The sequence below is a fragment of the Podarcis filfolensis genome (assembly GCF_964270895.1).
Source record: "Podarcis filfolensis genome assembly, chromosome: 14".
NCBI lineage: Eukaryota > Metazoa > Chordata > Lepidosauria > Squamata > Lacertidae > Podarcis > Podarcis filfolensis.
Window position 1 is genome coordinate 33,613,172 of NC_139616.1, and position 20,292 is coordinate 33,633,463.

At 45.2% G+C, this 20,292-nt stretch overlaps 1 protein-coding gene across 2 annotated transcripts in view; it reads right to left on the reverse strand.

Moving 5' to 3' along the window:
- The window catches only part of LOC310748901 (syntaxin-binding protein 4-like), a 59,152-nt gene that overhangs the window by 26,275 nt on the left and 12,585 nt on the right, over positions 1-20,292 (reverse strand). Inside the window, exons 1-2 of one of the 2 annotated variants that reach the window (XM_083585082.1) lie at positions 10,759-10,873; positions 9,996-10,069 (exon numbers count right to left, since the gene is read on the reverse strand). In XM_083585082.1, coding sequence (XP_083441208.1) covers positions 9,996-10,069; positions 10,759-10,805 — 121 coding nt within the window. In that variant the 5' untranslated portion in view covers positions 10,806-10,873. Of the gene's footprint in view, positions 1-9,995; positions 10,070-10,758; positions 10,874-20,292 lie in introns of those variants that run through there. The other variant, XM_083585081.1, reaches the window with a different exon arrangement.

The window sequence follows — 20,292 nt, forward strand, 5'->3', positions numbered from 1 at the left end:
ATATCAAGTTGGGCTGTTGGCCCATCTATCTCAGTATTGTCAACACTGACTGGCAGCAGCTCTCAAGGATTTCAGGTAGAAAGTGGATAGATATTATTAGAATTTAGAGGCATCCAATTAAGCTGAATGATGGGAGGTTCAGGATGGAGGTGGAGGGAGGACTCCTTCACACAGAGCATAGCTGAACTATGGAGCTCTTTCCCCCCAGAAGGAGCAAGGGCCACTGATATGGATGGCTTTAAAGAGTATGAGACAAATTCATGGAGGGTAAGACTAAGACAATGGATACTAGCCATCATGACAATGTTCTTCCCCCACTGTTAGATGCAGTAATGCTTCTGAATTTCATATGCCTGGAGTTGCAAGTGGTAAGAATGACTGTTGGGCTCAGGTTCTGCCAGAACAGGATGCTGGACCTGAGGGCCCACTGGCCTAATCCAGCTTCTTCTTCTTAGGTCCTTATGTATCAGTCCTTACCACTGAAATACATATATTCCACTCGAGGTATAGAGAACGAGAGTGAAGTGAGCAACCTCAATAGTGGCCTTAAGGATATGGAACTCCTTCATCAGGGAAGCTTTTTTATAGATCAATGTGTTTTGCAAGATGAACCTATTGGGTTGGAAGTAACACAAGTGATACTCCCAGAAAACTGTGCATAGTCTTCCTAATCTGAATGAACTGGAATAAATAAATAAAAATGCCCAGTAGCACCTTAGAGACCAACTAAGTATGTTCCGGGTGTAAGCTTTTGTGTGCATGCACACTGCTTCAAGCCCGAGGGATAGGAAGATTTCAAGGCAAACAGTTCTGCAAATCAAACTGTACCCTTTTACATGTCCTCGCTTTGCTCAAAGTCTTCTGTCTCTTATGCCTTGCTTAGGGCATGTGCTGGATACCTGCCCAGAATGCCTAGTGCCACAACATCTCTGACATTAAAATGACACAGAATGCCTGTACACTGTATTTCTAGTGCACGGCTGAGGAGGATTCCAAGCCAAAAACAGCTGGGGTGAAAAGTTCATTGGGGAGGGAGAGGAAGGAAAATAGGTCAGTTTTGATTGCTGTTTATTTATTTAAAAGTTAAACCACATAAATGGTTTTAATCCCTCCGCAGTATATAAAAATAACATAAAACAGTATCAAATAGCATAATAAAAATGGTAAAATAGCATTATAAAAGCAGGGGGTTGCAGCCATCTAAATTTCACTCGGAGTAGTCTCACTTAAATCAATAGGTGTAAGCTAGTCATCTCCATTAACCTATCCATTCTTAAGAAAATCAGCCCTGAGTGCTCACTGGAAGGACAGATCGTGAAGCTGAGGCTCCAGTACTTTGGCCACCTCATGAGAAGAGAAGACTCCCTCTTCCAGTGGAAGACAGGAGTGCCTGGCGTGCTCTGGTCCATGGGGTCACGAAGAGTCGGACATGACTAAACAACAACAACAACAACAAAAGTCATGTCCATTGATTTCCGTGGTTTACCCTGAGTTGGACCATACTGGGCAAAGTGTGCTGTAATGGTTAGAGCGGTTAGGATCTAGGACATGAGGATTGAAATCCCCACTCATCCATGAAGTTCACTGGGTGACCTTGGAGCCAGCCCCTAACCAGTGGCGTAGCGTGGGTTGTCAGCACCCGGGGCAAGGCAAGTAATTTGCGCCCCCTAACCCGTGGATTTGCGCCCCCTAACCCCCAGATGTTGCGCCCGGTGTGGCCGGCCCCCCCTGCACCCCCACGCTACGCCACTGCCCCTAACCAACCTCACAGGATTGTTGTGGGGATCAAATGGGCGGGGGGGGGGGAGAGAGCCTTATAGGCCACTTTGAGTTCCTGAGAGAAAAGGATGTGATATAGATGCAATGAATGAATGAATGAAAGAGCAAGCAGGAATGGGACACTGGCCTGATTCAACAGGCTCTTCTCATGTCCTCATGGACTTTTGCTAAGTCATGCCCATTAACTCTTTTAATATCTGTCAATAGAGAGCTTCAGTATTTCTTAATATTTGCACATGTTCACACAATATTAAATATCCTTCCTCAAGGGGCTCAGTAATGCATCAGTCACTTGAATTCAGATTAATTGTACCCGTGTTAGAACCCAATTAGATATGGGGTCTCCAACATGGTAAGTGGGCAGGCATCTTCCTTGGTGCCCTTTAAGGCTTCCTGCCCCTCCCAAATTTTAGTTAAAAACAACAACAACTGAGGTGTGTTTTTTGTTTTTGTTTTAGGGGGTTGCTTGGGAAGAGTTGCTTGTTTCTTCTTTAGCCTGCATTTTATTGGTTTTGGGGTATGTGTAGGTGTTTTTGTGTGTTTGTTTAAGGGAAAGGCATTCTCAGCATTGCCAGTGTTCCTTCTGTGAAATGGGTATATTGTGGTGCCTACAGCACAGTTCCAAATGTGTCCCCAGCTCCCAAAAGGTCAGGAAACCCAGAGTAAGGCAAATTCTTCCAGTTTCAATTTTCTTGGCTGGCTCTCACCTCTTTCTCATGCAATCCTATTAGAAAGCGTGGCAGATAGTCGCATCTCATCCGTATTAAACACACACACGTAGCCAAGGGCGACTGATTGAGCACAAATAATAGGAAGAGGATCCCTTCCCGCAAACAATTTTTCAAGTGTCTGTTGTTGCACACCCACAGTGCCCTCTGGCGGTAATATATAAGGACTGGTGCTAAATCCGAAACAGAACTCTAGTTCAGAATCAGGCAAAAAATCAGGATGAAGTGTGCATGTGAAATTTCCAGTCTCAGCTCCATGTGGAGCTCTCCAGGGTGCTACTGGGGGGATAGAATTTTGCTTGCCTCATCATAACCCAAATCCAAACCCTTACCCAGAATCTGCTGTCATGACAGGAATTATGGATGGAGTAGAAATTTGGTTTGGTTCACATTTTAAAACAGCTTTCAAAACTTTCAAAAACAATACGCATCTTTTCAAATTCAATCTTCTCTGAATTTTGCAGCACAACTGTGCTCAAATACTGCGTACCAAAATGCATGTGTACATAAAAACGCACATAGTCATGAAAATAACATGCAGAAATGCAGTATATCAGAGAAAGCGTCTTTGCACAAATGTGTATATTAGGCAAAATTGCATACAACAATGTGTATTAGGAGAAATTTGCACTAAAATGCTGAATTTTGATGAGGACCTTTTTAAAAAAAGATTCACAAACTGATGTGGAAATGTGGAGAACAGAACATAAGATGAGAAAAATGAGAAACTGAGACCTCATTCATACTATACATTTAAAGCACCATGATCCCACTTTAAACAGCCATGGCTTCCCTCAAAGTATTATGGGAACTGTGTTAAGGATGCTGAGAACTGTTAGCAGACCCCTCTTCCCCTCACAGAACTACAATTCCCAGAGTTCCTTCTGAAGAGGGATTGATTGTTGAATAACTCTGGGTAACAAGTACACCCTCCCCCCCGGCAGCAATAAAAATGTGCTTTAAGCACATGGTGTGTACTCAGCCTTTGGGTACAACCGACACAACTTGGCTTTTGGTCATTTAGAATTTCTGGTGATGTTTTTTTAAACAATTGCACTGTTTCAATGAAATGAACTCTCTACTGGGTTTTTTTTAATTTTGTTTTATATTTTACTATTTAATGTGGAATTTGTGGTTCTGATTGTTTGGATGTGTAAGCTGCCCTGAGATCTCTGCTGGTGAATGGATAAACTAAAAACATGAGATTTGACACAGAAATGCCTGGCAGGAAAAGGGCAAAAATGCAATTTATCAAAGGCTCATTAAATTCTAATTTCTTGGAGTCTGGGCTGAAGGCTGTGGGATTATGAATGCTGGTTTTAATTAACAAATCAGCCAGTCAGTGAGAGCCAGCGAGATCAGACTTCCTTGCTCTCAATCCAAGACACAAATAGATGTGTTAACAGACGGAAGGAAGCCCACAGACACTGAGCATCTGTCTATTACAACCACACACAACACACACAGCACGAGAGGCAACTGAACCAAGGAATCAACACCATTGACAAACATGTTTTGCTTGGAGGTATTCTGCGAAAAACACAATAAAACACCAGCCATTAAAAGCTTCCCTGTACAGAGCTGCCTTCAGATGTCTTTGTAAGGTCATATAGTTATTTATCTGTTTGATATCTGACGAGAGGGCATTCCCACAGGGTGAGCCAACAAGACCCTCCTATACTGACTGGCAGCTGCTCTCCAGAATTTCAGGTATGGCTCTCTCCTAGTCCTACCTGGAGTTGTTGTGGATTGAACTGGGGAACGCAAATCAGATGATATACCACTGAACTACAACCCTTCCCATTTACACATTATGGAAGGGTCTGCTTTGTCTGCTATCTTCCTTTACTCTGCAATAGCCCAATATTGAACTGAAATGATGGGAACACAAACACACACAACAGAGCCCCTTGCTCACCCCACTTGCCAACACCCTGCTAAAGGTAAAGGTAAAGGGACCCCTGACCATTAGGTCCAGTTGTGACCGACTCTGGGGTTGCGGCGCTCATCTCGTTTTATTGGCCGAGGGAGCCGGTGTACAGCTTTCGGGTCATGTGGCCAGCATGACTAAGCCACTTCTGGCAAACGAGAGCAGTGCACGGAAACACCGTTTACCTTCCCGCTGGAGCGGTACCTATTTATCTACTTGCACTTTGACGTGCTTTCGAACTGCTAGGTTGGCAGGAGCAGGGACCGAGCAACGGGAGCTCACCCCGTCGCGGGGATTCGAACTGCCAACCTTCTGATCGGCAAGTCCTAGACCCACAGCACCACCCGCGTCCCTGCTATTTCCCCCATATTCACCCTCTAGAGTGGTGGCTCCCAAACTTTCTTCGACCACTTCCCCCTTGGTTCCTTAAAAAAAATTACTCAGAATAGCAGTTTGCACAACCCATTAAGAAATAATAATAATGCAAAAAAACCCAACAACAATCAATTGCACATTTATTCAAATTCCAATTAAAACTATCTAATCTAATTACAGTAAGTCAACCAAATTGATGAACTTCATTCAGTGATGCCAACTGCTCAAAGTCGGTTAGTCATTTACACTTCCAGTGCCTCTTGCCACCCGGTTGCCTCTTAATGTCCCCCTAGGTAATTCCAGTACCTGCCCCCCCAGTGGGTGGCACACCCCACTTTAGGAATCAGTGCCCCAGACCTTCCCCCTCCCACCCAATGTAAGCACTAAGTTTCACTTTCTGAAGCCACTTCTCTCTTCTGTTCTGAAGCTCCACTTGGCACCTCCGTTTTCACCTTTGCTCCCATATCCATGCACCCTTCCCCTCTGTTCCTCACCCCCTTTGACAAACACCCATTTTCACAGGAGAGGAAGGAAGCCTGCGGGAAAGGAAAGAGCTATCCTCAAGGATCCCAAACTGAGTACAGTCATACCATGGGTTACAGCCGCTTCAGGTTGCGTTTTTTCGGGTTGCGGACTGCCGAAACCTGGAAGTGCTGGAATGGGATACTTCCAGGTTTCGGCAGTTGCGCATGCGCAGAAGCACTAAATCACGCTTTGCGCATGTGGAGAAGCCCCGAATCACAACCCGCACGTGCGCAGATGTGCAGACGCAGGTTGCGAACGCTGCAGGTTGCGAACGTGCATCCTGTACGGATCACGTTTGCAACCCGAGCTTCCACTGTATATGAAGAGGGTGTGGAGCCAGAGCCATTTGATGGGACTTAGTGAAGGGCAGCTGGAATGCTGGTTCCCCCTGCTCTCCTTCCCTGGTTGGCTGGCCACACCCAGCATCTTCCACCCAACTGAGCAACCGTGGCAGGGCAAGCTGGCCTGCTGCAGCTCCTCACCCACATCCTGCAATTTGCCAGGATGCTGCTGGTACTCCTCTTGCATCCTGGTCATCTGCTGGGAGATCACCATAGCAATGTAGCCCAGGGCCAGGAGGGTACCAGCCATGTCCCTTGCCCTTCAAGGCATTGCAGCAACAGCAGCAGGCCTACAAGCTGCTTGGCCTCACCACTGCAGGGGAAAAGACTGCGGTGGCAACTCCACCTTCTCCTCCTCTAAACTGGACACTCTCCCAGCTGTGGGGAAAGGGGAGACTTCAGTGATTTCAGGCCAGGAAAGCAAGGTTTCCCATGAAGGGAGAGCTTGACATTAACAGCTCTGCCCACCACCCCCCTTTTTGAGGTTTGCCTCTCCAGATGATGCGTTAGTGGGAGGGCAGTGGGAAACTCAGGCTGGCTACATATTTGGCTACAGGTGGCAGCAGCAGCATTCCCCAGGGGGGCACCTGTCCTGTGCACACTGCAGCCCAACCAGTATGATGGCAGCAGCATAGTAAACTGCCGGGAGATGAGAGGAGTGCCTGCAGAGCACCTGAATGACATTTGCAGACCAATGGGTATATAGAACAACAACAGTCAGAGTTGTATCCAAGGCAGTGCGCATTATGTCAGCATAAGGCTTTGCCCTTGTACAATGGAACTTCTCCCATCCTCTTCCCAGATCTGCTCTGGAGGGTTGAGGAACTCCCAGAACAGATTTAGGGGACTCACTGGGGAAGGAGGAGGAGGGGAATTTCCATGGTGCAAGCATAAATCCTTTCACGGATGGAATGAGTTTGTGGGATACCACCTTCTCTTTACATATTGGGGCAAGCCTGGTGGAGTTCCCAGGTGTGTGTGCACACCTGTATTTTAAAGACGGAAACACACAGCTGTGAGAAGTGCATGATGCTTGCAAGGTGCATATTTTCTATAGGACTAGGCTAGTGCAACCCTGGCATTTTCCACAACTATCATAATGTGCCAAGTGGTCCTTAGTCACCCATCCCTTCCCACTTAATATTTCAGCAGATGTTGCTTGCACACTTATAAAGACTAGAAACTTAAAAAATAAAAATAGAACTGAGATTTCCAAAATGCTGCACTCAATTCCAGGTTTTGCCATTTACCTCCATTGCTTGCATGCAATTGCAACACACACACACACACACACACCACAATATTTTGGCCTGTTTGTTTCATGCACTAGAATTGTCCTCTTGCACTCTGGAACAGCAACCCAGATCTGTGACTAAGACAACTATATTTAATTACATTTGGCTTAATCTCTTTGTTTTGCTTTCCAGTCTCTGTAGCATCTTTTCCTTTGCCTGGGGTGAGGATTTGGCTATAGGTGAAATGAAGTTAAGCTTAGATTTAAGAAGATGAAGGTTAGGATAATTGGATCTCAGCTTTTAAGAAAAAAACATTGTTTAACTGGCACCTCTCTATGGTAACTAATTTCCAATTAAATGATCAGTGCAGATCTCTAAGACACTCGTGGAATTTAGGTTCCGGGAGTTAATTCCAGATTACCAGCTGCACCCTGCACAACAGAGAGTAGATATAATATCCTGGTCTATCCTACAAAGTCTGTGGACACAGCAACCATGTTTTTAACTTAGTGTGTGTTTTAAAAGCGCTGTGCCAAGAGTGAGTGGCTGTGTGAATGCCAGCACCATGCCCAGTAGTCAGGTTGCACTATTTCCAGACTTTGGCATGTCATCATTGACACTACTCAAAACATAGTAGGTGCACAGAAATATAAGGAACTGTCTTAAAATATACTGAGCCAGACCACTGGCCTATTTAGTTCAGTACAGTGGTACCTCGGGTTAAGTACTTAATTCGTTCCGGAGGTCCGTTCTTAACCTGAAACTGTTCTTAACCTGAAGCACCACTTTACCTAATGGGGCCTCCTGCTGCTGCCGTGCCGCTGGAGCACGATTTCTGTTCTCATCCTGAAGCAAAGTTCTTAACCTAAAGCACTATTTCTGGGTTAGCAGAGTCTGTAACCTGAAGTGTATGTAACCTGAAGCATATGTAACCTGAGGTACCGCTGTATTTGTTTTAACTGACTGGCAGTGCTTCTCAGGTGTCTCAGGTAGGGATCATTTCCAGCCCTACCTGGAGATGCGGATTCTTCTGACATCTCCTTCACTTGTCCTAGCACCTTCAAGAACGAACCAGTGCTGAGGACAGGAGATACCACTGTCCAGCAAGTGATGTGCCTTCCCTTTGTCCTGGACCAGAAGGCATGAAAGACTACAAAGCCATAATGCAGTGCAACATCGGAAGCTGCTTCGCACTGAGTCAGGTCATTGGTCCATCTAGCTCAGTATTGTCTACTGGCAGTTTCTCCCAAGAGTCTTCGGCAAGGAAGATTCCCAACTCTACCTGGAGATGCGAAGGATTGAACCCAGGAGCTTCTTCAGGCAAAGCAGGTGCTCTGCCCTGGAGCTTTTGTCCTTCCTCTGGAGGAATTTCTAAGATGTTTTGTTTTAAAGTAATTTTTACTGGCTTCCATAAATATATAACTAGACAAATTAGGCATAAACATAAGCAATAGCACAAACAAAGCCTGGCCTCCTCCCAAGCTTGCCAGTGACTGAAAAAGTATTCATGTCTTTATGATACCCTGTAGTTTTTATACAAAATTATCCTACAATGTTCAGCGCCATTGTATGAAAACACCCATCCCCAGTGAGATCACCTTCTCCAACTAAGGCATCCACAAGTATGCATAGTCATGACATCCACATTTGCAGCGATGTGGCTGATAACACATAAATGCTTTTCAGTAGTTTATAAAATAAACTGCCACCAAATGCACACACACACCCCTTTCCTTTCAGCCCCATTACATTATGAATTACTTTCTCAGATATAGCCAGTCTCCATACATGTTTACACCACGGGTCTGCTCCCAAACCCTGTCGATTCCTCCACCATGTTTGGGTAATGGACAGCGGTGTAGCTAGCCACTCGGGTGCCCAGTGCGGCACGCGCGTCCTGCTGCCAGGGGTAGGGTGAGCCGGTCATGGGGGCGGGGCAAACCAGCCATGGGGGTGGGACGCACTGCATGGACCCTCTCCTCCACCTCCCCCTCAGTTGCAGGGTGGCTGAGGGAGAGGCGGTGGGCAGACACAAGCCCCACGCTGCCGTTTCAGCACGAAGTCTGCAAGCCACCACATCACTCCCAGTAGAGATGTATGTTCAACTACAGGCACGCTGCAGGCCCTGCGGTAAGTGCCACGGTGTGGTATCCAGTACCAGCAGTGTTTCGTTACATTTCTTGACTGAACTAAAAAAAATTGTGAGCCCATAAACAAAAAACTCATATTTTTGTCACCCCCCTCAGTGATGACACCCGGGGCGGACCGCACCCACCGCACCCCCTTCTTCTGCCACTGGTAATGGATCAGCGGTTCTCAACTTGTGGGCCCCCAGGTGTTGTTGGACTACAACTCCCATCATCCCTGAGCTCTGGCCTTGCTAGCTAGGGGTGATGGGAGTTGTAGTTGAACAACATCTGGGGACCCACAGGTTGAGAAAGGTTGTAATGGATAGTCATAATGCAACAAGCAAGGATGTCTGGTGTTTTACAATGCTGTTTAACAGGGATGGGGGGCAGTTTCCAGCCGAAGGGTCACATTCCCTTGGGTACCACATGCCCCTGGTGAGCAGGGCCAGAGGCAAACGTGGCCAGGGTGATGGGTGCAACTTCAGTAAGCTACATGCCAGCCACACACAACCCAGAGATTTCTGCACACCCACAAGTCTCTATCTTCCATCCAGGCAAGCAAGCATCACTGCAAATGCGTTGATAGAGGGCAGGGAGCAGGGCCAGTGACGGGGTGTGGTTTGGGGAGTGGCTGTGATTAAGGCAGAGTTGTGAGGACCACATTCAGCCTCCAGGCCTGAACCGTCTCAGTCCTGCTGTACAAAAAGGGTGTCAAACAATCATAGGCGTCGACTTCAACAAAATGTTAATTTAAGGTAGCCTTCCTAATGTTTCCCTGCAGACAGACAATTAGCAATAGACTGCCTGCAGCAGATAGAGTGAATCTTGGCATTAGGGACTTCTGGAAAGCAAAGTAAAACAGGGAAAGCACCCTTCAAAGCTCCAGACTCCCTCTCAGTCCCCTTTTTTCACCCCTCCACAATACTACAGACACCAGAAAAAGACACACTCACCCAGCCCATTGGCGCAGTCATAGAAGTCAATGCAATGGACAGTCCGATCCATTCCGTATGGTCCCATTAGTGTCCTGAAAGCAGAAACCAGGATGAAAAGGAAACTGTTTGTGGACACCAGAGGCACCCTGATTCTAAAGAGAAGAACTGTTATACTGCATCAGGCCTATGGTCCTTCTAGGACAGTCTAGACAACCCTCATGGCCCCCAAATGTTTTGGACTACAACTCCCATCAGCCCTAGCACTAAACAGAGTCCTAGAGATGGAGAATAAATTTGACGTTATGTGTTTATTTAGAGCATTTGTACCCTGCTCTTGAGTTAGGAAAGTTCCCACAGCGGCTTATATACAATCAATTAAAACAAGGCAGCCTCTGCCTGTAGGGTTACAAGCTAAAAAAACAACAATAACCCACCAACCACAGCACGCAAGGGGCGAAGGACAGGGAGGGAAGAGGAGAAAAAAAAGAACCAATTCTTAAACATGTGCTCTTATAATGACCAGCTGGCACAGTTCAAGGGTAGGGTGTGCCTGGTGGAGCCAGGCTTTCGGCAAAGCTGATGGAGGAAGCCCTGCTTCCCATCTTTCCCACTGAGGCAGCCCGATTGAACCTGGGACCGTCTGCATGCAAAGCGGAGGCTCTGCCATGGAGCCACAGGGGAGCCTGCGTTCTTACGTGTGTCCCTCAAGTTCTCTACATGACCCAATGATGTGCCGGCGCTTGCCTGACCCCCCCTTCAAGCCCTGTTTCTGAGCCGTTACCTGCTAATAATGACAGCTCCCTTGTAGAGGACCGAAATGGCTGGCATCTTGCGTGCCGGAGATGTCCAGTCCGCTGCCTGGCCTGTAAGCGTTCTGCTTTGGCCGAGATCCGGCAAAAAGTGGCGGAGATGGGGAGCGGCTCATGTGACCATCCCCATGGCACGTCAGGTCCACCCCAAACATTAACACAGATCACTGGGAAACCATCACTCTCTTAAGATTAAAGCTTACGCAAGGCTTTTATGGATGCAGCCTCGGCCTATCACAGAGGGATTCGGCAGAAGAGAGGGGGCAAAACAATTCAATTAGACTGAAATAAATCCTCTGGACGTTCCCTCCCCTTGCTCTTAAATCATCGTTGCTCATGCATAATTAGAGCAGCAGAGTAATTATTCTGATGTGTTTTTATTGTTTGCCAGGTGCCCTGGTTTGGAACAGGCAGCAAGGGAAGGACACCGCTCAGATGAAGTCAGGTAACCTTGATGTTGCCCGGGGTATGTTGAGATCCATGGAAAGCCCCTCATTGTAATAACTTGTTGCCGAATTTCTCATTAACGTCACCCCGTTCCTTTTGCTGCCCTATATAACTGTGGTGGGGAACCTCAGACTTGGGAGCCAAATGTGGCCCTCAAAACATCTCTGTCTGGCCCCAGATCTCTATCTGGGCCACACACCCTCTCCCTAAGCCATGATTCTCACTGGTCCTCCTTTGACCCCTGAATTCTTTTGCCTGGCAGGGATTTGTCCTTGAACTCTGGTGAGGCTTCTCTCTCGCCTGAATGGAGGACAGAGGTGTGTGTTTGTTTGTTTGTGTGTGTGTTGAGTACCTAGCCTACTGTGCAAAGGTAAAATTTGCATTTATTGCTCTGCCCACTTTTATTTCTGGCCCCTCCCACCCCTGGCAGGTGGCCCCTGGAAGGTTGCCCAGAATTCACACACACCGCAGGGAGGTATCAGCAGACCAAGGGGTGGAACCCAAGGTTTGGAGACACACAAACAAATGGAGGGAGCCCTAAAGGAAAGACTGTCTTCAGGCAGGCCTGATTAAAGTCCCCTGCCACAACAAGGGCGCCCTCTGGATGGATTTGTTGCTGCCTAGACATGACATCATATAACCGGAAGACGCACATGCTGGTTTGGGGACTCCAAAGGTTGGACGGTATGGACTCCTATCCCCCCTCCACAGAACTACAATTCGAAGAGTGGTCTAACAGTCAATCCTGCTGCTTCCCAGAGAACTCTGGGAACTGTAGATCTGTGAGGGGGAATAGGAGTTCGCCTAACAGCTGTCAGGACTCTTAAAAAAACCACAGCTCTCTGGAGTCTGTGCAGGAAGCCATGCCTGTTAAGGTAGTCTCACAGATTGAATGGAGTGGGTGTAATCCAAGACTGAACATTCAAAAGCAACCCAGCCGTTGTGCATACTGATTAGGCTTCAACACCACCATTTCCATACAACGTGCCTTACACAAACATTTGCCATGCTGTGATTTGGAAGTGCTTTTCTGTATCACCTGAGCATCAGTAAAACACTTTAACAAGCCATGGTTTAGGAAGCTGGCTTTTTCAACAAACCATAGCTAAGATGAACCACAGTTTAGGGTTTGCATGGAGATGCAAATGACCACTCTCCCTTTGATGAGCAGAGAGATGCAAGAATCCATTCCCCCATCCATCCTCCTCAGCTGATCTGCAGGAAGTGGAGAGGGGGACTATCTGGCTATGTAAATAACAGAGTCCTGTGTGTGAGCATGTGAGAGTGTGGGTTGGGCACAACCACCACTGGCGTTCAGCATCCAGGGAGTTGGCAAAAAGTGAATGCAGGCATCAGGTTGAAATGGTTAGTCACCTCTGCTCAAACCTGCAATGTTCCAACTGAGAAACTAGTCCACAAATGACAAAAAAAAAAAATAATAGTATTTTTTTTAAGCTGAGGGTGAACTAGAGGCGGCATGGATGATGACTGACCCATTATCAACATTGTGTTTTTCTCATCAAAATATCTCTTTGTTTCTGTGCATTTTTCCCACATCTGGATAGGAAAACAGTTGGAGGAAAGGCAATTTTGACTGGAAAATGGCCCGCACGAAAAGGATTACATAACCCACCCTCCTCCCCCAAATACCACCTATCACTGCTCCTATCAAATAGATGGCCTTTCCTGGCTGCATTTCAGATTTGTTTGTTTTTCACAGTGCCCAGCCAGGCCTAATTTGGTCTTGTGTTTCAAGGGATCTGCTGACAACGTAAAAATCTGAGCCCTGCCCTAATGCAGCTATATAAGGGGCAGGATGGTGGCCTATTTATTTTTCTCTGATCATTATTCTGAATATTGAGGTCTACAAGGTCACTGGTGCATTAGAGGATTTGGGATGAGACAGTGACTTTTGGCTGCATAAAACAAAAGCTGTGAGATAGCAAATAAATGTCTGTTTGCAAATGAGCTCCAACAGCCGCCGGTTCAGAGCCTTAGATGTGGTGCTCAATGCACCTTATGTGCAGTAGTTTTTTCAGAGAGAGGGAGACTGATCATTATAAGCTTGTGGTAACGTGGAGGCAGGCTTTTTACCTGGTGGCATCAGTGTTGTGGAATGCCTTCCCTCCTGAAATATGAGAAATCCCATCTGCATTGGCATTCCACCGGCTCTGGGAGATAACACCTGTTTTAGGCAAACATTCCCCCGAACATGACCTTCTGGTCTTATTTTTCTAATTGTTTTTCACTGTTTTAATTGCTGTGCTTTTAAACTGGCATAATTTCTTGTATTTTTAAAATTACGACTGTTTTAATGCTTTGATTGAATGGTTTATTGTGTGTTTTAATTATGCATGGATTTTACAATTGATCTTATAAACCACTCAGAAGCCTATATCTATCTATACTGTATATATAGCATCGTCATAATCAGGGAAGCAGCAGGTAGACAACATGAGTTTAGCTCTTTCCTATGCTGCAGCAGTCTTGACAAAACAACTCTTTAGAAGTCACGTTCCCTTCTGGTAGGATCAAGGAATCTGTCAGTTTCACACACCCCTTCCCCAGTCTTGAATTCAATTCTCCACATTTCTGCATCAATTTGGGGGCGGGGGACCTCATGGAAATTCATCAGCATTTTAGTGTAAATTTATCCGAATAGTCAAATTTTTGTATTCAGTTTTACCTAATCAACACATTTTTGTAAAGCAATTTCCTCTAACATAATGCATTTGTGCAAATTATTTCCACTTAATAGAGGCAAATGTGTTTTTCTGCACATTACTTGGCTGCATTGAAAAATTCAGAGAAGTTCCAGTTTCAAAAGATAACTTTTTGGGGGGGTTTGCACACTCTCTGGGGAACTGTGAATGATGCAGACTAGCTGTTAAATGTGAACTGAATAAATGTTGTCTCCCCCCTCATCCTTCCCTTCTAGGCAACCTTCTGGGCACCATCTATGGAAGGCCTCCGTTTCCCCCTACTGCTGCCATTCCTCCATCTCCGTCTCCCACAGAGAGTTAAATCCTCCGCTGCCAAAGAGCTACGTCATCTCATCTTCTTTCCCCCTCTGCTGAGTCGGCCACCTAATCTGATCAAGGGCCCACTGTGTGCTAGAATAGGGTGATTAGAGAGCTGGATGATGCAAAATGGCTGTGGCCATAGCAACGGGGGAGAAAGGCCATGCACCACAGAGGTGTGCTTAGTGCAGAAAGCAGTAGATAGCAGGAAGAAGCTTTGTGGGCAAAAGGAGCAAAGAATCCCTTGAGCAAGTAGCTGTTGCAATAGGCTGAGCCCTCTGAAGATCAGTTGCCCATGCAGGGCTCAACCGAAGGATGAGATGGATGAAACTGTCAATATTTCTTTTTCCTTCTTAAGCTCAGTTTCTCCATTTATTTATTTATTTATTTATTTATTTATTTATTTATTTATTTTATTATTATTATTATTATTATTATTATTATTATTATTAATTGCAAAAAAAAGCATCAACATTTTACTGCAATTTTTTTCCTATCGTGCACATTTTTTGTATTCAGTTCCCCTGGATATACAGTCAAAGGGCATGTCCTCCACCCACCAATGTCTTTGAAGTCCTTCAATGTCACCCTTCTTAAGAATGTGGCCCTCCAATCTTTCACAAGGCACAGCAGGCACTTCAGAGTAGAAGCTTTATCTCAGCAATATCAGAGGCAACCCACAAAGAGAAAGAACCAGGAAAATGGTTCCAAAGGAAATGGTTCCATCAAGAAAGCATTCAGTGGATTTGATGATATCATCATGGAACCAATCAGGTTTGACTATGGTGACATCACCAGGAGCAAATGAATGCAATTGTGGATTAGGGTAATGCTTCCTAGAGGAGTCACACTGGTGATTCCAGACAATCAGGTAATCTGAAAAAAATGGGGTGTGATGAAATGTGCTGTGGAGCTAATTACATTTGACTACTGGCTGACAATGGGACATGGGTGGCGCTGTGGGTTAAACCACAGAGCCTAGGACTTGCCGATCAGAAGGTCAGCGGTTCGAATCCCCACGACGGGGTGAGCTCCCATTGCTCAGTCCCTGCTCCTGCCAACCTAGCAGTTCAAAAGCACGTCAAAGTGCAAGTAGATAAATAGGTACCGCTCTGGCAGGAAGGTAAACAGCGTTTCGCCAGAAGCGGCTTAGTCATGCTGGCCACATGACCCGGAAGCTGTACACCGGCTCCCTCGGCCAATAGAGCAAGATGAGCACCGCAACCCCAGAGTTGGCCACGACTGGACCTAATGGCCAGGGGTCCCTTTACCCTTTACCTTTACTTACTGGCTGACATCACTGAAAACAAAACAAAACAAAAAAAGGACAGGCTGGAAAAGTGAGGATTTCTTTTCCCTTCTACAAAATATGGCGAATGGTTAAACAGGTTACAGCAGCTCTAAGATAAAACTGTATCTAAATGGGACAGAACTGTACATCCTGACATCTACTTCAGCACAAATCACCAGATGTGAGTAGGGAACCAGCTAAACTGAATGCAAATCCATCCTGTAATAGCCCCACTCTGTTTTGCACTAGCCAGATTACATCTGGAGTACCAAGACCAGTTATGGACACCACATTTTAAGACAGACATTGACAAAAGCCCTTATTTACAGTTCCTTTTAAAAACAACAACTCAACAGATGAATACTTGCTCTCATGTAGGAGCTCTGCACGACTTTTTTCTTTTCTTTTCAGTAGGGGAACAATTCTGAAAGGAGCAGCCATTGCTTTATCCCAGCTGAAGAGACACTGGAAAGTCACCAGAAGGACTGAAGTATTTTCCACAGGCAAAGGTTTAGGTTCTGAACCATCGTAAGTGCCAAATCATGGTTTCGTATTATGTGAGAATTGAATCACTGAACATGATGCAAGCCTGCCCTTCCTAAATCCTTTCCATTCAGGAGAATGAGTCTATAATAACTCCACATCTGATTCTATAATATTAAGGGAGGGGGAGAGTTGGAGTCCTCGCTGAAATCATTTTCCTTGCACTCCACTAGTAAGTTATTAAGGGTTAACGTGATTATCCGTCTTCTGACATTTCTAAATCCCTCCACAACTCTTCACCCCACCCCCCACCATACTCCCCAGTCTGTAGGATTTTACCGGTTATAAACTTATTAACAGAAGCAGGTGGTCCGATACTCCCGTCTCTAGACTGTCTATCCCAGAGCTGACCTCACCAGATCATGTGGGGCTCAGGAAACTGGCTGAAGGACTATAGTGGGTGGGAAGGAAGTGGAGAAGCCATTGCAAAATTGATGCCCTTGTGGGGATTGAGGTGGGGGTGGGATTTGCATGTGTCTGGATATGACAAATGAGGACTTGCCTTCAAGGTCGTATGGGCTCATGACTCAGGACTGCAGGATGGTGGAGGGAAGCTTGCCAGGAGTGTGTAGAGCCATCCCTACCTTTATACAGAGTAAGGCATATGCCTCAAGCAGCAGTGGTGTTGGAGGGTGGAGTTTTATGTGCTCTGTGGCCCACACTGCCCTCCCTAAACTAACCTTAAGCTAAGTTGGCTTGCCCTGGACTCTCTAAAGCAACTCACCCTGTACTTCCCAATCTGCCCTGCATTCCTTAAGCTAACCTGCTTTGTACTTCCTGCCCTCTGCTCCCTAAACTGGTTTGCCCTGTGTGGTAAGCAGTAGAGAAATTAAAATATTGTATAATAATAATAATAATAATAATAATAATAATAATAATAATAATAATAAATGTCACTGCTTCAACAAAGGAATAGAAAAATCACCACTGGATATTACCACATAAGGTAATGGAAGTTGCTGTTGTTGAAATTTGTATACAGTGGTACCTCGGGTTAAGTACTTAATTCATTCCGGAGGTCCGTTCTTAACCTGAAACTGTTCTTAACCTGAAGCACCACTTTTAGCTAATGGAGCCTCCTGCCGCGCCGCCAGAGCACGATTTCTGCTCTCACCCTGAAGCAAAGTTCTTTTTTTAAAAAATAAAATATTTATTGAAATTTTACAAAAACATAGATTTACAAAATACAAAAAAAGAAAGAAAAAAGAAAAGAAACATACAAAAATACATAAAAAAGAAAAAAGAAAGATAAACATACAAAGTACAAAAAAAATAGATACAAACCCATTTTTTGTAACTTTAAACTCATTAGCTTGTTTCCTTGACTTCCTCACACCTCCCCTTTTTGTATTCCCATTTAAATAATCAAATCAGCAAATCCTTACCCTCTTTCGTTTATCTTAACTCTATATCTTAACATATTATAGCTCTATATTTTCATCAATTATCAACTCATTTTTGCATATTCTCACTAACTTTGTTGCTTTGTTGTTGTTGTTTAGTCGTTTAGTCGTGTCCGACTCTTCGTGACCCCATGGACCAGAGCACGCCAGGCACTTCTGTCTTCCACTGCCTCCCGCAGTTTAGTCAGACTCATGTTTGTAGCTTCGAAGACACTATCCAACCAAACTTTGTTGCTAGTGCCTCTTATTTTCAATCCAACATCATTTTTAACATTCATTAATTTTACAGTGTTTCTGAAGATAGTCTTTAAATTTCTTCCAATTTTCTTCCACCAACTCTTCTCCCAGGTCTCGGATTCTGCCAGTCATTTCTGCTAATTCCATATAGTCCATCACCTTCATCTGCCACTCTTCCAGGGTGGGTAAATCTTGTGCCTTCCAATGCTTTGCAATGAGTATTCTTGCTGCTGTTGTTGCATACATGAAGAAAGTTCTATCCTTCTTTGGCACCAATTGGCCGACTATGCCCAGGAGAAAGGCCTCTGATTTCTTCAGGAAGGTATATTTAAATACCTTTTTCATTTCATTATAGATCATCTCCCAGAAAGCCTTAATCTTTGGGCACGTCCACCAAAGGTGAAAGAATGTACCTTCTTTTTCTTTACATTTCCAGCATTTGTTATCTGGCAAATGATATATTTTTGCAAGCTTGACTGGTGTCATGTACCACCTGTATATCATTTTCATAATATTCTCTCTTAAGGCATTACATGCCGTAAATTTCATACCGGTGGTATGAAAGCAAAGTTCTTAACCCGAGGTACTATTTCTGGGTTAGCGGAGTCTGTAACCTGAAGCGTCTGTAACCTGAAGCGTATGTAATCCGAGGTACCACTGTACCACCCTATACCTGTAGGTCTCAGGGCAGTTTGCAACATGAAAATTACAATATAAAGACCACAGAATACAGAATAAAAATAAGAACAAACCAATCATCCCTCCTCCCACAACACATTTAAAAGGTCATCAAATGTCAATCAGCCAAAGAAGAGGAACATTTTCGCATGGCTCCTAAAGGTGTATAATGAAGGCATCAGCCAAACCTTCCGGGGGGGGGGGGGACACCCTTGGAATGTGGTCGTGGCGAACTTGATCACATTTATGTCTTCTGCAAGCATATTTGTGCCCTTGGCATAGGGATAAAAAATAAAATAAAATCCCAGTCCATGGGACCCTGTGTTTGCTTGGCTATGGAGCTGGACTGTGTGAAGAAGCAATCTCAGCCATGCCCGGTGCTTCCCCACCAGCAGCTCTTGCAAACTCCCTCCCTCCCTCCCTCCCTCCCTCATGAGAGAGGAGCTTCCAATTTTGACAGGCGCTTAAAATCTCATTTGCTTTATCCTCATCCCACTAGAAGCTGGCAGACCGAGCCGTGCCGTTTTGTGACAATTTTGAAAAGCTGATTTCATGGAAGCTCCGAAGCGAAAAAGATACACCAAGCATTCCTTTTTTGAGTGGGGGTGGAAGACACGACTGATTGCATCTATGTACCACTTCAAAGCCCTCTATGCCTAACTTGTGGTCTGGCTCATTCTGCTGTGGCAGAACGAGATGGTTGCATCCTGATATGGTGGGGGGTGGACAGCACCCACTTGAGGCTGCAAATGGAGGGGTGTCATTTTTGAATGTGCCCCCTTGGAAAAACAAGCTCCCTGCAAAGTTTAAACAACAACAACACTGGCCACGTCAGGTAGAAAGGTTCTAGCCCTATTTCATTCCCTGCAGCACTAGTTTTCTAAATTCAGGGGGGTGTTCTTTACATAGGAGAGCATCCAGCCCTGCTGTTGCTAAAGAAGAAGGAGGAGAAGAAGAAGAGTTTGGATTTGATATCCCGCTTTATCACTACCTGAAGGAGTCTCAAAGCGGCTAACATTCTCCTTTTCCTTCCTCCCCCACAACAAACACTCTGTGAGGTGAGTGGGGCTGAGAGACTTCAGAGAAGTGTGACTGGCCCAAGGTCACCCAGCAGCTGCATGTGGAGGAGCGGAGACGCGAACCCAGTTCACCAGATTACGAGTCTACCGCTTTTAACCACTACACCACACTGGCTCTCAGTCGATACTGACCCCATGGCAGGGCCTTCTTGGTATTGCTTCCACATTTGTGGAACACCCTTTCTGGTGAACATTCATTTTCAGCCAGGCCTTTCATAGATGAAAGCTACTGTTCTTGGCAACCTTGAAATTATTAGCTATGAGGACATACAGCTGTGCTTTGATGTTTCTACATGTTTAATGCTTCTAAATGTTTTTTTTAAAAATTAAAATATTTTTTATTTGATTTTACAAATTCGTTCACACTCATAATCACAAATAATAAAAATTACACAAGGTTCTTCCGAATCTCAGACTTCCCTCCTCCCATCCATGGGTACTTTAGTTTAGGTAGCTTAAAAAAAATGTTTTTAATGTATGCATTGTTTTGTGATTTTGTCCTTTGCCACCCTGGGAGGAAGAAAAACAAACCCCTGTGTTGCAATACAGAGGTATCTGCTCAAGTACAGCGGGAACACATAGCTAATGAATGTAATAAATGTAACTTGGGTTAAGTATTTAATTCGTTCCGGAGGTCTGTTCTTAATCTGAAACTGTTCTTAACCTGAAGCACCACTTTAGCTAATGGGGCCTCCTGCTGCCACCGCGCCACCGGAGCACGATTTCTGTTCTCATCTTGAAGCAAAGTTCTTAACCTGAGGTACTATTTCTGGGTTGGCGGAGTCTGTAACCTGAAGGGTCTGTAACC